This window comes from Dipodomys merriami, unplaced genomic scaffold (genome assembly GCF_024711535.1).
Source record: "Dipodomys merriami isolate MVZ:Mamm:240054 unplaced genomic scaffold, mDipMer1.0.p SCAF_2, whole genome shotgun sequence".
Lineage (NCBI taxonomy): Eukaryota > Metazoa > Chordata > Mammalia > Rodentia > Heteromyidae > Dipodomys > Dipodomys merriami.
Window position 1 is genome coordinate 69,617,637 of NW_027203381.1, and position 17,202 is coordinate 69,634,838.

Genomic DNA, 17,202 nt, shown 5'->3' on the forward strand with positions numbered 1-17,202 from the left:
ATAGTTCAGTGATAGAGTATTTGCCTAGCATAAGAGATAGGGGAAGATAGAGATAGAGAGAGGGGAGATGGGGAGGGAAAAGAAGAGGAGAAAAGGAGAAGGAAAGGAAGGAAGGGAGAGAAAGAGAGAGAAAAGTATACAGGCGGGGCTGGCAAGGTGGCTCAGTGGTAGAGTGCTTGCCTTGCATGTATGAGGCCTTGGGTTCGATTCCTCAGCACCACATAAGCAAAAAGAAAAAAGCTGGAAGTGGCGCTGTGGCTCAAGTGGTAGAGCGCTAGCCTTGAGCTGAAGAGCTGAGGGACAGCGCCCAGGCCCAGAGTTCAGACCCCAAGACCGGACCCCCAAGAAAAAAAAAAAAAGAAAAGAAAAGTATATAGGCAGAATATGAATGATGAAATAACATGGTATAACGTTCCTAAGATCTTAGGAAACCTTGTCTGACCAGAAGGGGATGAAGAGAGAGAAGAGGAAAAGGTCTTTTATAGCTTTTATTCCCCCCCCCCCACCCCCTCCCAGAGCTGAGGACCAAACTCAGGGCCTTGCGCTCGCCAGGCAGGCACTCTTCTGCTGAGCTAAAGGATAAAAATCCATAAGGATTTCAGAGGTCTTACCCGGACTTGATTGAGCAGCTTGACCTTCCTATAGAGGGCGCTGTTGATATCCTGCACATTGAAAAGAGGATCATTCCAGATCTTAATGAGCAGGTCCTTGGAGAAATTGCTGATGTAGTACTTGCTGAAGTCCCACTTGCGCAGAATTCGGCTGGGGATGACCATCTGGGCATTCTCATGGCAGCACTGACAGAAATACTTGCCCAAGTACTCACAGTACCGCAGCCGCTTGATATAATCTGGAAAAACCAGAAAGTCAAGGGCCAGATGTGACTTTCCCACCTAGGAGTTAATGAGGCAGCTCTGCTGATCCTTCAAAAGACAGGTTCTTGGCCTTTGCCCTCTTTCCACCTCTATGTGAGTTCCCAAAGCAAGAAGCAACTCATATAGTGGGGCCGTGTTTCTCATGTCCCATCCTGAAAGCCACTGAAGAAACAAAACCATCAGAGTTGGTGGGGCTTAGCTGAAATGACCCAAGTTTATTCAGTATTCCTGAATATGCTGCCAGATGGTTTCCCTATGATTGCCTGTGCTCCTGCCTAGCAGGAGCAATTTCCCCAATTCAGCCCCGTCATCTCCTCCTACTAGCTCTGATAGGAGTGGAGAGGATGTAGCATAGTGGTAAAAACTGCTCACCAGGATCAGTGCGAATGCCACAGCCTGCGCAGCGGTAATTCTGTTTGGCCACAGCAATCTTCCTCCTAAGGAAGGCAAAGGAAAGGGGATTGGTAAACAGCAGTTGCATGGGGGCATTCACACACAAAGAATAGGGCATAAAAAGACTCTAATTAGGCACAGGATGAGAGGGGACTTCATTTATTTTTCTTTTTAAAGAATTAGATGGCCGGGCACTGGTGTTCATGCCTGTAATCCTAGCTACTCAGAAGGCTGAGTATCTGAGGATCACAGTTCAAAGCCAGCCCAGGCAAGAAAGTCCCTGAGAATTTTATCTACCATAAACTACCAATAAACCACCAGAAAACCCATGACTGAAAGCCAAAAAAAAAAGAATTAGACAAGCTGGGTACTGGTGGCTCATGTCTATAATCCTAGTTATTCAGGAGGCTGAGAGTTGAGGACTGTAGTTCAAAGCTAGCCTGGGCAGGAAAGTCTGTGTGACTCTTTTTTTTGGTGGGGGGGGGGTGTCCGGTCGTGGGGCCTGAACTCTGGGCCTGGCGCTGTCCCTCAGCTCTTCAGCTCAAGGCTAGCACTCTACCACTTGAGCCACAACGCCACTTCCAGCTTTTTTCCTTTTTTGCTTATGTGGTGCTGGGGAATCGAACCCAGGACCTCAGGCATGCAAAACAAGCGCTCTACCACTGAGCCACCTTCCCAGCCCCCGTCTGTGTGACTCTTACCTCCACTAAACTACCCAAAAAGCTTTGAGCTCTGGCTCAAAGTGGTAGAGTGCTAGCCTTGAACAAAAGAAGCCCAGAGACAGTGCCCAGGCCAAGTTCAAGCTCCAGGACTGGTAATACAAACAAACAAACAAACATACATACGTAGACAAAATGAGCCTATGAGAAGAACTAATTCAAACTGAGAATTAGGAAGTTCTGACTTAGATAATATTGGTGACTCTTCTCAATAATGAACCACATTAAAAAATATAAATGTAAGGGATGAGAACAATAAAAAGAACAATTGACAACAGGTGAGAAAAACGCACAGCAGAGAGAGAGAGAGTCTAGTGAGCTCACAAATTATTGTTTGCATAAAAGCCATATTTCCAGTTACCTCTGGAAGGAAGGAGAAGATTCAAAGTAAGAATTTAAGGACAAAGATGGATAAACCACTTCAGCTGTTTTTTAAAAGGTAGAAGGCATTATGAATTTATTATTTACACAACTGTTCAAGTACAAATACAGTGGTAGTACAAATGCACAGTTCAGAGACTGGTCACCAAGACACAGGTTGATATACACATTCTAACTGTGTTTCCTGCAAGTGATGATGGGTATTAACTATTAGGTAAGAACCATCACAGCCACACTCTTAATGATTTGGAATGACTCCTTTCCGCACAATCTGGCAGACCAAATCAGCATGCAGTGGCATCATCCTGCACCATCCCTCTGGCACCAGTATCTACAATGCACACTTGCTATGCAGGGTTGCATACTTGCTATGCCAGGTCACTGCTGCTGGCAGCTCACTGAGAGGGGAAGCCCAACTCTGATCTTTGTTTTCAAATGAACAGAACTGGTAGGCAGTCTAACTGGAGGTAGAGTCAGGATTGTGAGAAGACAGCCCCAGAATCCACAGGGTATATCCGTTCCCCAAGAGCACAAGCACTGGCTACTCACGTTGGGGCTGGGTGAACATTAAAGATGATCTGAGGCCGGGGTGGAGCCCACTCCAGGTTGCCACGGACTCGGATCCTCAGTTTGTAGATGTCTGCATGCTGCCCATCATCTGGTGAGATGGGCAGTGAGTCAGGGATGGGCAGGAGCTGCAGGAGGAAAGCACAGGTGAGCTCACATGAACGTCTGGGGGAACATGTATGCCTGACCCTTCTGGCCATAACAGAAGCATGGTTAATAGGAGACACGTCAGAAGTACCACAGAGACTAAGAGCTGCAGGGAACATTGGCCTCAAATGAGAAGCACCAGAGTCCTAGGAAAGAGGGCCTGGGTTCTAAGAATGGGCCTAAGAAGCAAAGGGTTCTAAGAAGCAATGGGTTCTAAGAAGCAAATGGGAATAGGATCTTAAGGGTGGTGGCACCAATTGCTGATGCTGTCCCTGCACTCACCTTAGGACCCTTGGTATGCCAAAGGTCCTTATGTCTTTCAGAGTCAACTGTTGAGCAAAGAGCCTGAACAATTTACATCAGCAGTGTCTCAAAGTTGGCCCCAAAGCAGCACTCCTACCTCTAGGTTTACAGAGTAGTTACATGGAATAGGTCAGTGGAAAAGCCATCATAACCTGTTTTGACAACTGCTAGGGAATGCCTCACCAAGCAAGCATTCACTCAGCCATTCAACACATCTGTAATGAGTAAGGAAGGAAACAGATAGGCCCATTCCAGACTGAGGCCAAGGGAGGCAGGAAAAGTAATCAGAGAGGCTCACGGCCTCCAGGGCAGAGAAGAACGCCGAGCAAATCTACCTTCTGAGGGGCGTCATGCTCTGGAACTAGCCACTCTAGCTCGGAGGCCGCTGGAAGCTGCATCCCCTCAAACTGCTTCAGGAGCCCCATGGCTACTGCCTCGGCAGATGTAGAGTGCAGGAAGCAATGCGAGCTGGAACAGAGAGCACCAAAGAAAGCTAAGCATGGGAAAGACTTGAAGACTCTATCATCCCTTCAGGGTCTGACTATTCATGCAGTGATTTGTCAGCTGAGGAAATACTTGTAGCACCCCTATCTGTTCAGCCTGTGTATTCATCTTCAGACTCACATGTATAGTGAAAAATACCCTGTTTTAATAGATTCAAATCTCCCTTGCCCTCATTACATGGCACTGTTAGTCAAGGACTTTGGGACTTTCTCTAACCTTCAATATCTTTACCTTATAATGGAGGCTATAATGCCTGTTTATGAAATCAAGTGAGTAAAACTGCTTTGTGGACTCTAAAGAGCTATTGTATTTACCAGAAGAGCTAGTTTAGATGAATGACCTGCTGTCATCCTTTCTCTGGGTCACCACCAGTGGGCAGGCCCCTCACTTGAACTTTCCAAGAACCAGGTTTGTTGCTCCATATAACCCACAGTTATTAAAGATAAAACAGAACTCACAAGGACTGGGAGTGAATGGAAGACTTGCTGGTCGAGGCCACTCTCCTCCTGATATCAGCATCTAAATGGAAACCAGAGATAAGAGGAGTGGGAAAGAGGAAGGGGAAGGGGAAGGGGAAGGGGAAGGGGAAGGGGAAGGGGAAGGGGAAGGGGAAGGGGAAGGGGAAGGGGAAGGGGAAGGGGAAGGGGAAGGGGAAGGGGAAGGGGAAGGGGAAGGGGAAGGGGAAGGGGAAGGGAAGGGAAGGGAAGGGAAGGGAAGGGAGGAAGGGACATTCTCAAGAAGTATTGTCAGCTAAGACCTCAAGGGAGCAGCCAGGTGCTACAATCTATGCAGGATAAGGAGCAGGTGAAGCTCTAAACACAACTCCTAATTGGTTCTATTCAAGTCACAATTAGGCTGAATTAGTGACATTACACAGCACTGAGAAAGTTAACAGTGGTAATAAATCCAGGCAGAAACACAAACTCAGATTTGGTGTAAAGCAGTGAAGAGAAAAAGGAAGCATCCTAAGGCACATTAGGACACAAGCCCTAACAGGCACAAACACAAAGTAATGACTCAAATATCTCCCAAACTCTGGCATGGTGGTACAGGCCTTTAACCACACAGTACTTGGGAGGCTGAGGCAGGAGGATTATACATTCAAGGTCAGTCAAGGCTAGACAGAAAAACCTGGTCTTTAAAAGAAAAAAACAAAACAAAAAACAAAAAAACAAGCCAGGTACTGACGTCTCATGCACGTAATCCTAGCTATTCAGGAGGCTAAGATCTGAGCATCTTGATTTGAAGCCAGCTTAGGCAGGAAAGTCCGTGAGATTTTTATCCCCATTAAAGCATCAAAAAAGCCAGACATAGAGCTGTGGCTCAAGTGGTAGAGCACTAGCCTTGAGCAAAAGAAAAAAGAAAAAAAAAGCCCTAAGTTCAAGTCCAGAACCAGCACACAAATAAATAAAATTAAGCTCCCAGAGGTAAGAACTCAGATCTGCTTTACAGGTAAGAGGCTCATCACTAATGTTTGTAGAATTGAAAGGTTGCTTCTAATTTCTTACCACCTTTGCCATTACTGCTGAATGTCAGAAGTTTTCTAGATCCTTACTGAAGTTTCATGAAAGAGTTCCTGTCTGTTCCACTGCACAGGACCAAAAGGAACCTCTCTATGCCTTGGCGGCTCCCTGGAGATGCCAGGAAACCAACAACTCTTCACAGAGATAACCTACATGCTCTTCACTACAGAAGTCTCACATGAAATTATCAGAAACTCTCACAGACTTTCCAAAATCTATTTTTGACATGGGGTTTTGAAATAGCTTTCTTTTTTGTGGGGGAGGAGGGTGTCCAGTCGTGGGGCCTGAACTCTGGACCTGGGCGCTGTCCCTCAGCTCTTCAGCTCAAGGCTAGCGCTCTACCACTTGAGCCACAGCGCCACTTCTGGCTTTTTTCTTTTTGCTTATGTGGTGCTGAGGAATCGAACCCAGGGCCTTAGGCATGCAAGGCAAGCGCTCTACCACTGAGCTACCTTCCCAGCCCCTTGAAATAGATTTCTAATAATGATATACCTTAACCTCCAGACCCCAAAATACCTTCAGTGGAGTAAGGGGTAGCCCACAAAATACAAAAGTCAGGTTCTAGGAAGGCAAATGGGGCCTAACGAAGTCATGAAAAGACTGTTGATAAATCCCATCTCTCACATCCTTCCAAGCCCAGTGAAAAGGCCTTTCTTCCTTAATTAAGCCTACACAAGGATCAATTTACGATGTCTGAGCCTATCACCACAGTTCTAGGCTTATATGGCATCACTCCAAACATGGCCATAAGTAGCTCAATTGTTCCTCATGTTTCAGCTGGATGGAGATTTTCTGTACACACAACCAGGTTATTAAAATTTCTTTGTAAGGAAGTGGTGCTGTGGCTCAAGTGGTAGAGTGTTCACCTTGAGTTGAAGAGCTCAGGGACAGTGCCCAAGACCAGAGGTCAAGCCCCACAACCAACCAAAAAAAAAAAAAAAAATGCAAAAGGTAAAAATTTCTTTGTAAGAAAATGAGACTGTATCCATTTCTTCTTTCGAAAACACAGTTCTGTCCATGAGCACATACTCAAATAATAATAGTGAGCAAAGCAAAATCTAGTTCCTAATGCAGTACCAGTTGCCTATTTACACCGTAAATAGTGCTAATAGAAAACAACAACAACAACTAATCTAGGCAACAGTATATCAGAGTTTCATAGACTATCTGGTTTTCAATGATCATTTGGGTAACATTACACATAAGTCTCACCTTGTCCAAGTCACCCTCAAAGTGCTTTGCAAATAATAGGCTTTCCAAAAATATTTCCTAAGCAAATGATTTATTGGCTGAAAGCAGTGAAAAGCTTTACAAATTTCATCTTGTGTGGGAGAAATACTAAAGAAAAATGAAAGAAAATCTTAGACATACCCTTCAATTAGGAGCTAATCATTTTTATTACTTTTAAGACTAGAGGAAAGATGAGAGGAAACACTGCACCAGGGAGAAGAGGTAGGAGATAATTCATCATTGCTAAGGAAACCAGTTTCCATAAAACTACAATTATGTGCCACATAATGATACTGCTGTCAATGGTAGGTCATACATTTGACAGGAGTCCCTTAAGGGTATATTGTCTAGCCACAGAGTAGCTATCTTAGTTTATGTAAGAATGCCTTAGCATATTCCTGCAAAATCATCTAATGACACATTTCTCAGAATATATCCCTATATTTAAACAAAATATGACCATATTTAGCAGTTCTTCATCCACACACAGAGGAAGACTTTTTTCTTTAAATCATGGAGAAAAAAATTCTTCTTTTTAGAACCTATAATTAAATCAGACTTCATCATATTTGATCACCAGAGGTACAAAGAGATCAGAGTTATGTGGCAGGGGAGTAGAGGACTATGCTGCTTAGAGAAGAGTCATACCCTGGGCATATAGAGGGAGAGCACTATCTGACATGAAGAGGGACATAGCACTTGACATTTATCACGTTCACTAAGGCTCTCCTGGGCCTGCACTATGTTGCTTCGCTGACTTTCTGGTTGGTTCCAGCAGATGACTAAGTTCATGTGGGTGGAATACTAGTTGAAGATGTGGATAGATATAGAACAAGGTCTAAGATAATTTAGGAGTAAATAGAAAAGAGGGCAGTTACTAAATGGATGGATTAAATGTACCCAAAATAACAGCACTTGAGAAAGATCTCAACTTCCAGTGGAATTTAACATGATTATGAAAATTTTCATTGATCCTCTGACACAAATAATTTTCCTAAAGTACTGATGTTAAGGCCTCACTCTATAGCTACAATAGGGAAATTATCATTGCTTTATTAATAAGAAAAATTAGGGCTGGGAAGGTGGCTCAGTGGTAGAGCACTTGCTTGCATGCCTAAGGCCCTGGGTTCGATTCCTCAGCACCACATAAGCAAAAAGAAAAAAGCTGGAAGTGGCGCTGTGGCTCAAGTGGTAGAGAGTTAGCCTTGAGCTGAAGAGCTGAGGGACAGCGCCCAGGCCCAGAGATCAGGCCCCATGACCGGACCAAAAAAAAAAATGAAAAAGAAAAATGAAAAGAAAAATTAGAAAATAGAAAAACAAACAACAACATGAAGTTGCCTGGCATTGGGATGACCAGCACAGAAGGGAAAAACTGGGATACAACGAGGAAAGGGGTGGCACTGTCCAAAAAGAAAGGTACTCATTACCTGATTTATGAAACTGTAACCCCTCTGTGTATCAGCTTTATAATAGCAATCAAAAAAAACTAAACAAAAGAACCTTTGAAATTGACAAAATCTGAAAAACTTTATTAAAATAACTGAAGTCTAGGAAATGGCCATTTTCATGTCGGTTTCATCCTGTTTTCCTTCCAGCAGAGAAGGCAATACCTCTAAATTTTGTGTAATTACTAATTCAAAGAGAAAATGTTAAAATGGAGAACTATTATTATCACTGTATTAAGAGGACAAAAAAAGTGTTTAAAACTAGGATAGAAGGGGGCTGGGAAGGTGGCTCAGTGGTAGAGTGCTTGCCTTGCATGCATGAGGCCCTGGGTTCGATTCCTCAGCACCACATAAGCAAAAAGAAAAAAAGCCGGAAGTGGCACTGTGGCTCAAGTGGTAGAGCACTAGCCTTGAGCTGAAGAGCTGAGGGACAGCGCCCAGGCCCAGAGTTCAAGCCCCACGACTGGACCCAAAAAAAAAAAAACTAGGATAGAAGAAGCAACTGATTACTTGAATTCGATATAATTTTTAAAAACTTGTCAAAACTAGAGCTTATGAATGTTCCTTTTTATATGCAGCTAGTGATTTATTAAGCTTTAGTCACGAATCTGCCCTTCTTGTTACTCAGTCTGTGATAGTGGAGCTGGGTCCATAAACATTTCTTTGGCCCACGTGTACAACGTTAAGCTTTATCACCAGAGGGCACTGAAGTGACACTGAGGAGGAAGGAGGCTCTGTGGCAGTACTGACTTCTCTGAGAGCTGGCTTCTCTCTAAGACTTCCTGGGACAGCTTTCAATGGGTGCCAGAGGCTCAGCACCTTCCCAGGAGCTCCATTTCTCAGTACTGCTAAGTTCTGAAGCCAGACACCTCTCCTGGCCACTGAGAATGGTTTCACAGTGAAGGGTGGTGGCCTGGCAGCTCCCTGTGGACAATACCCCATGACGGATGCTATCTCAGACAGTTCTCTCTGCAGTTCAGAGCTTCCCTACTGTCCAGGGAGCCAGGAGATCTGGATCTTAGACCTGGCCCTCTTTTATATTTGTTCCTTCTCCAGCCCTAGGGAGACTGACTGACGTCAGTATCTGCCCCTTCTGATGAGTTGTTTTTATTCCTTATGACCCAATCTTCTACAGTCTTCTTCAAACCTATGTTATGGTTCTTTTTTCTTTTTCTCAATACTGATGTTTAACTCAAGAGTCTCATACTTGCTAGGCAAGTACTCTACCACTTGAGCCATGGCCCTCCAGTCCTTTTTTTTTTTTTTCCTAATGAAGATAAAAACCTCTTGTTTCCATTTCCTCCTCCAGGCCTTTTTTTGCTTTAGTTGTCTTTTTGGCCTTGGACTTCAATCCTCTACATTTACCTCTGGCAAAGCTGGGATTCCAAATACATACCATATAGTCAGCTTGTTGGCTGAGATGGGATCTTATTTTTTGCCCAGTCTGGGCCTTGAACCATGATACTCTCAATCTCTGCCTTCTGAGTATCTGAGATTATAAGCATGAATCATCATAGTTGGCCCAATAATTCTTTTTTTCTTTTTTTTTTCTTTTTTGTCGGTTGTGGGGCTTGAACTCTGGGCCTGGACACTGTTCTTGAGCTCAGCTCAAGGGGAGTGCTCTACCACTTCCAGTTTTCTGGTGTTTAACTTGAGATAAGAGTCTCACATACTTTCCTGCCCAGACTGCCTTCGAACCATGATCCTCAGATCTCACTCAGCCTCTTGAGTAGCTAAGATTACAGGCATGAGCTACTGGCACCTGGCTCCAATAATTCTTAATATTAAACTTTTCCTATTCAAATTATTGTGTGATCTCTGTCTTCTAGCTGAACCATTTTATTTTATTTTATTTTATTTTTGTCGGTTGTGGGGCTTGTACTCTGGGCTTGGGTCCCTCAGCTCTTCTAGCTGGACCCTTTTAGATACACATATGCAGAGGTCTGAGATTCAAGAAGAATCTACAAAGAAAGTAGAGAAGAAATAATGGAATAATTAACCAGCAAAAAGGTGAAAGTAAAGGTGTGGCTCAAGTGGTAGAATGAAAAAGTTAAGTAGGATTGTGAGGCCCAGAGTACAAAATCCAATAAAGAAGGAGGAGGAGGAGGAGGAGGAGGAGGAGGGGGAGAGGAGGAGGAGGAGGAGGAAGAGGAGGAGGAAGAGGAGGAGGAGGAGGAGGAGAAGGAGGAAGAGGAGGAGGAGAAAGAGGAGGAGAAAGAGGAGGAGGAGAGAGGAGGAGGAGAGAGGAGGAGGAGAGAGGAGGTGGAAGAGGAAGAGGAGGAAAAGAAAAGAAAAGAAAAGAAAGAAACATACAGGATAAACAAAGGAGGAGGGTGCAATGCTTGGTAAGAAATGTACGCATTATCCTGCCCATGTAATTGTAACCCCTCTGTACAGTATGTTCACAAATAAAAAAAAAAATTTAAAAAAAGAAAGAAACATACCTGAAAACCTCTGTATATTGGCTAGAAGATTAATAGTGAGTATAATGGGGTTTTTGTTGGAAAAAAAAATGGTACCAGTAACAAACCTGGTTAAATACCAGAAACATGACAAATAACAGAAAATTAAAAGAAATCTAGTGAAAAATAAACTGAAAATTGTTCTTCCATAATTGGGAATTATATGTAAAAAGAACACATAACTTAGGTTACTATTTTTTTAATTTTTATTTTGTCAATAATGGGGTTTAAAATCAGGGCCTGAGAGCACTGTCCCTGAGCTTTTTTTTTTTTTTTTTTTTTGTCAGTCATGGGGCCTGAACTCTGGACGTGAGCACTGTGCCTCAGCTCTTCAGCTCAAGCTAGTGCTCTACCACTTGAGCCACAGCGCCACTTCTGGCTTTTTCTGCTTATGTGGTGCTGAGGAAACGAACCCAGGGCCTCATGCATGCAAGGCAAGCACTCTACCACTGAGCCACCTTCCCAGCCCCCTGAGATTCTTTTGCTTAATGCTAGCACTCTACCGCTTTGAGCCACAGTTCCACTTCCGTTTTTAGGTGGTTAATTGAAGATGAGAGTCTCACATTTTCCTACCCAGGCTGGCTTTGCATGTCAATTCTCAGATCTCAGACTCCTGAGTAGCTAGGATTGCAGGAGTGAGCCATCAGCATCCAGATAGGTCACTACTTTTGAGAAAGACTTCTGATTACTGTCCTCTTACCCTGTGTTGGGAATGTTGGAGGACAGATACAGCTGTATTTTTGTTTTAAAAGACTTCAATCTTGGTGTAAAACCCATCACTATGTACAAAAATTGTAAAGCTCCCAATTGAGGAAGGAAAGATGCTAGGAAGACCAAATAAGGGTATACCTCCTGGGAGAAGCAGAGTATATGCACACCAGCAAAGGACTGTGGCTACGAACACATTAGAAACCAGTTACCAAGTGGCCTATGATAATTTAACTCAAGCAGGGAAGACAACGTTAGAATTCTGATAGTTCAGGAGCAGAGAAAAAGAAACCTCATTCCTTTTCTTTCTCTAAATCTTGATATCATTTCCATACTTACTTCAAATTCTAGTGGCTGACACTATTAGCAATCACAGACTAAAAGGTTTGAGTTTTCTATGGTTTTTGTCTTAAAACCATTGGCAATAGAAAACTGTTAATCCCACCTACAGAAAGCCTCTTTGTTTGAATAGTAAGACAATTAGTAAGGTCAAACATTTATAGCAGTGACTCCTAATGGTGTATAAAGTACCTAGAAGAGATAGCTTCTGGAAACTGCTTCTGAAAATTAAAAACTCTAAAGATAAAGTAGGTTTTGGGTCATTATAACTTGCTTTTGCTGTAAGCCAGCAAGCAGTTCAGCTATAGGTTTGAACTGAAATTTATTTATTTATTTATTTTTTGCTGGTCCTGGGGCTTGATCTCAGGGCCTAGGCACTGTCCCTGAGTAGGGTGTGTGTGTGTGTGTGTGTGTGTGTGTGTGTGTGTGTGTGTGTGTGTGTGTGTGTGTGTGTGTGTGTGTGTGTGTGTGTGTGTGTGTGTGTGTGTGTGTGTGTGTGTGTGTGTGTGTGTGTGTGTGTGTGTGTGTGTGTGTGTGTGTGTGTGTGTGTGTGTGTGTGTGTGTGTCTTGATCTCAGGGCCTGGGCACCTGAGTAGGGGTGTGTGTGTGTCTTGATCTCAGGGCCTGGGCACTGTCCCTGAGTAGGGGTGTGTGTGTGTGTTTGTGTGTGTGTGTGTGTGTGTGTGTGTGTGTGTGTGTGGCTTGATTTCAGGGCCTGGGCACTGTCTCTGAGTAGGTGTGTGTGTGTGTGTGTGTGTATGTGTGTGTGTGTGTCTAAAGGTTAATGCTCTACCACTTGAGTCACAGCTCCACTTCTGGCTTTTTGTTGTTAATTGGAGATAAGAGTCTCCCAGACTTCTCCTGCCTCGGCTGGCTCTGAACTGCAGTCCTCAGATCTCAGCCTCCTTGAGTTACTAATTCTTTATCTGCCCATTCTTTCCTAAACTGTCCATTTACCTTCATCTGCCACAAGAATACTTCATCTAAAATTATCACTATAGGAAGGATCCACAAAGATAACACAGGGCTGCTGGAGTCATATGAGAGATATGTGAATGAATTCAATAACTGGCTTTTTGTTAGGGCCTAACTCTGGTGTTTCCAAGTGAGTTCTCCATTCCAGATAGTCTCAACCTTGACAGAAATCCCACAATCAAGTATGTACAAAAGCTTCTGCAAGCACTCACACACATGCATCTATAAGCACATCACATTTTCAACACAGGCTACCTGAGAACATGGAGGCCATTGATACTGAGAGTCCATTCTTTGATATGTGAGTCAGGTTAGATCCTTCGCTACCATCTGTGCAATAATAATTATAAAAGGGGCCCTTTAGTGAACTTTCTGACAGAAAATAAACCAATGAAATACGTTTTGGGGATCAGGACCTGACTACTGTTCCAGAAAATGAAATGGCATTTAGGAAGTTACTATAATGTGGAAGGTGGTTACTGCTACTTGCTAAAACCACTGCATCCTCAAGTTTCTCCTAAGACACTGCTTCTCAATCAGGGCTCATGAGGGCACTATCTGGAGACATTGTTACTGTTAGGTAGGGAGAAGGGTACTACTGGCATCTAATGGATAGAGGCAAGAAATGATACTAAAGATCTTACAGTGCCCAAGACAGTCCCTTACAACGAAGAATTACAGGACCCAGATGTTGAGAAACCATCTTTAAGGACTGCTATTTTGAACCCAATGAGGAAATTGTCCATTGAACATCTCTTGGGGTTCACACAACAGTAATAGTTTCCAACAAGAGTGCACTTCATAACTCCCACCAGGCAGCTTTTTCTAGACTAACTAGCTTCCCATGACTGCCTGCTTTTCCACAAGCAACATTTAGTCAAGTGCACTGTTCCACACCCACTAAAACAGCAAGCTGTTGAATTTACCTTGTTATTACATGCTTGAAATTCTGCAGCTGATTCCAACCAGAGGGAGGAACCCTCTTATTTTCTTCTAATTTGGAGATCAAGTCAATCACAGACTGACATAATAATAAATACCTATTTGGCCCTTGAACCTGGTTCCTTGCAGAGAACTCCCCAAATCTTTGCATTTTTCTGAGTGATAGCAATGTCTTTAACATTTAATTTTTCGTAAGAAGCCCCTTCAATTAAATCTAAGTATGTACTAATGAAATAACTCCTTTTTGTTTAGTCTAGTTTGGAGACAGTCTGACTATATATAGCCCAGACAGCCCTCAAATTCATGATCCTCCTGTTTCAGCTTTCCTAGTGCTAGGATTACTAGTGTCAGGCACCGTGCTTGGCTTGAAGTGATTAATTGGCCCTCCAAAAGCTTCAGAACAAGCTGACACCAGTGGCTCACTCTTGCAATTCTAGCTACTTAGGAGGCTAAGATCTAGATGAGGATTGTTTGAGAAGGCTTGAAGCCCAGCCCAGGCAGAAAGGTCTTTGAAACTCTTATCTCTAACTACCAAAAAGCTGGAAGTAGAGCTGTGGCTCAAGTGAAAAGAGAGATAGCCTTGAGCAAAAAAGCTCAGTAAGGGCTGAGAATGTGGCTAAGTGGTAGAGTACTTGCCTAGCATGCATGAAGCACTGGGTTCGATTCCTCAGTACCACATAAACAGAAAAAGTTGGAAGTGATGCTATGGTTCAAGCAATAGAGTGTAAACCTTGAGCAAAAGAAGCTCAAGGACAGTGCTCAGGCCCCGAGTTCAAGTCCCAGGACTGGCAGGGGGTGGGGGGGTGGGGGTCAGTGACAGTGCCCGGACCCTGAGTTCAGGACCTAGGACCAACACACACACACACACACAAAAAAAAAAAAAAGGAAAGAAAAAAGAAAGAAAAAATGCTTCAGGATGGGAGCTGACCACTAGAATAAGCCTCATAACTTCAGTCTCCCTGTTAGTCCAGACAGAGAGAAGAGTTGAAGATCAAGTTTAATTACCAATGGCCAAAGATTTAATCATTCATGTCCATGTTATGAAAATCTTTGTAACACCTGGTACCAGTGGCTCATACCTGTAATCTAGGTACTGAGAGGCTGGGATCCAAAAGATTTTGGTTTAAAGCCAGTCTAAGCAGTAAGGTCTGTGAGACTCTTATGGCCAATTAACCACCAAAAAGCAGGAAAAAGTGGGTGAGTGCCAGCCTTGATCAAAAAAGCTAAGGGACAGAGCCCAGGCTCTGACTTCAAGTCTCTTTACTGGCATACACAAACACACACACACACACACACACACACACACACACACACACACACACACACGCAACTACAAAATTGGGGAACTTCCTGACAGGCAAACAATATACTGGGTGAGTCTCTTTACTGGCATACACACACACACACACACACACACACACACACACACACACACACCACACACGCGCGCGCGCACACACACACACACACACACACACACACTTGCAAGTACAAAATTGGGGAACTTCCTGACAGGCAAACAATATACTGGGTGAGTGGTGCACCCCAATTCCACAGAGACAGAGTTGCCTATGCTCAGTCTCTTTAGGTCCTTATTCAATATACCTCTCCATGAGGCTGTTTTTTTTTTTTTTTTTTTTTTTTTGTCGGCCATGGGGCTTGAACTCTGGGCCTGGGCACTGTCCCTCAGCTCTTCAGCTCAAGGCGAGCGCTCTACCACTTGAGCTACAGCGCCACTTCCGGTTTTCTGGTGGTTTATTGGAGATAGGAGTCTCACGGTCTCTCCTGCCCGGGCTGGCTTTGAACCACGATCCTCAGATCTCAGCCTCCTGAGTAGCTAGGATTACAGGCGTGAGCCACCAGCGCCCAGCTTCCATGAGGCTGTTTATTTCTACCTTTTATATAAACCATAATCATTAAGTATAGTAACTGTCTAGGTTCTGTGAATCATTCTAGAAAATTATACAGCCTGGGTGGAGGCAAGTCATGGGAATTCCTGAATTTGTAATCAGCAGGGCATAAGTGTGGGTGACTCCACTTGTATTTGGCATCTGAAGTAGGAGCAATGTTGTGAAACTGAGCCCTTACATCGTGGATCAGTGCTTGTGTTAACTTTAGGTAGTAACTGTCAAATCAGAATTGGAGGATACCAAGTAGTGCGTGAGAACTGGAGATGTTGCAGGAAGAATCATAGAAAGGAAGAAAAAAAGGTTTTTGTTTGCTTGGTTTTGACTGTATTAGGGTTTGAATTCAGAATGGGCCTTGTGCTTGCTAAGCATGCATTCTACCATTTGAGCCATGCCTTCAGTAACTTTTTTTTTCAAATAGGGTTTCATGCTTTTTGCTTGGGCCAGCCTAGACCACAATCCTCCTCCTTATGTCTTCCACATGGCTAAACTGTTTGCTGAGAAAGGGACTTGCTAACTTTTTGTCTGTGCTGTCCTCACACTGTGCTTACTGTGCCCACCTTAAAACAGGAGTTTGAAAAGTGACTATTACTGCTATGACTAGCAATCAGGTACATTACTGTGAATAAAGAAAGAAGGCTTCCTGGAGACCTGGAAAATATGTTGTAAAAATCTAATCTTTTTCTTTTTTGGTGGGGAGAAGGGGGTGCTGGACCTGCGGCTTGAACTCAGCGCCTAGATGCTGTCCCTGAGCTTTGTTGTTCAAGGAAAGTACTCTACCACTTGAGCCCATAACTCCACTTCTGGCTTTTTTTTTGGTAGTTTAGTGGAAAATCTTACAGATTGTCTTAGCCTCTTGAGTAGCTAGGATTACAGATGTGTACCACCAGTGCCTGACAAAATCTGAATTTTTGAATGGGGAAAAAATCTGGCTACTTCATCTAGAGGTTTTGGGGAGATGAACCCACTTTTTACCATACAAGGAAAGATCTATTCATGGTCATGTTACAGTGTAGTTGAATATTATAGATATAATTCATCTCTTTAAGGAAATCATTATGTTATATCCATAAGAAAGTTTTCTCCTTAACTGCTTTTTTTGTTTGTCTCACAGTCTTACTGACAGTAACTTTAGGAAGCCCATGAGTTGCAGGAATGGGACATTAAATTGACTGGATCTATGTGCCATTCCAGATGGCCCTTGCCTTCTCTATGCTAATACTTCCAACAGCAGTAAGTCCAATTCTGCTATGCAACTCAGCATTAACAGGGCAGAAATTAAAGTTCTACTTTGTAAATATGTTGGTGTTATTTTCCCTTTTCTGTTTCCCCTTCAACAATTTCTCATATCCTCTTAGGATTACCATAAAGCTCCCTTTAAATAGTTTGAGGCAATTTCAGTTGCGATATGGAGCACACAGCATGCCCTTTCATATGGCACAGATCAGCTAAACAAGCTAGAAGGAAGCTGGGTGCAGGTAGCTCATGCTTATAATCCTAGCCACTTAGAAGGCTGAGATCTGAAGATCATGCTTCAAAGCCAGTTCAGGCAGGCAGGAAAGTCTATGAGACTCCTATATCCAATAAATGACTCAGAAAATGCTGCTAGTGGCCCTGTGGCTCAAGTGATAGTGTTCTAGCCTTGAGTTAGAGAAGCTCAGGGAACAGAGCCCAGGTCCTGAATTCAAGACCCAGAACCAGCAAAAAAAAAAAAAAAAAAAAAAAAAGCTAGAAGGAGGAATCAGAGTGAGAATCTAAGAGAAAGATGGAAATGAGGAAGAA

At 43.4% G+C, this 17,202-nt stretch overlaps 1 protein-coding gene across 9 annotated transcripts in view; it reads right to left on the reverse strand.

Annotated features, from left to right (window-relative positions):
* Rubcn (rubicon autophagy regulator) overlaps window positions 1–17,202 on the reverse strand; it is a 78,720-nt gene that overhangs the window by 4,065 nt on the left and 57,453 nt on the right. For 5 of the 9 annotated variants that reach the window (XM_070029983.1, XM_070029980.1, XM_070029976.1 and 2 more), the window contains 6 exons: window positions 12,827–12,901; window positions 4,348–4,408; window positions 3,721–3,853; window positions 2,918–3,063; window positions 1,248–1,312; window positions 612–850 (listed from right to left, as the gene is read on the reverse strand). In XM_070029983.1, the coding sequence (XP_069886084.1) occupies window positions 612–850; window positions 1,248–1,312; window positions 2,918–3,063; window positions 3,721–3,853; window positions 4,348–4,408; window positions 12,827–12,901 (719 nt within the window). The remainder of the gene's footprint in view (window positions 1–611; window positions 851–1,247; window positions 1,313–2,917; window positions 3,064–3,720; window positions 3,854–4,347; window positions 4,409–12,826; window positions 12,902–17,202) is intronic. The other 4 variants (XM_070029982.1, XM_070029979.1, XM_070029981.1 and 1 more) reach the window with 1 other exon arrangement.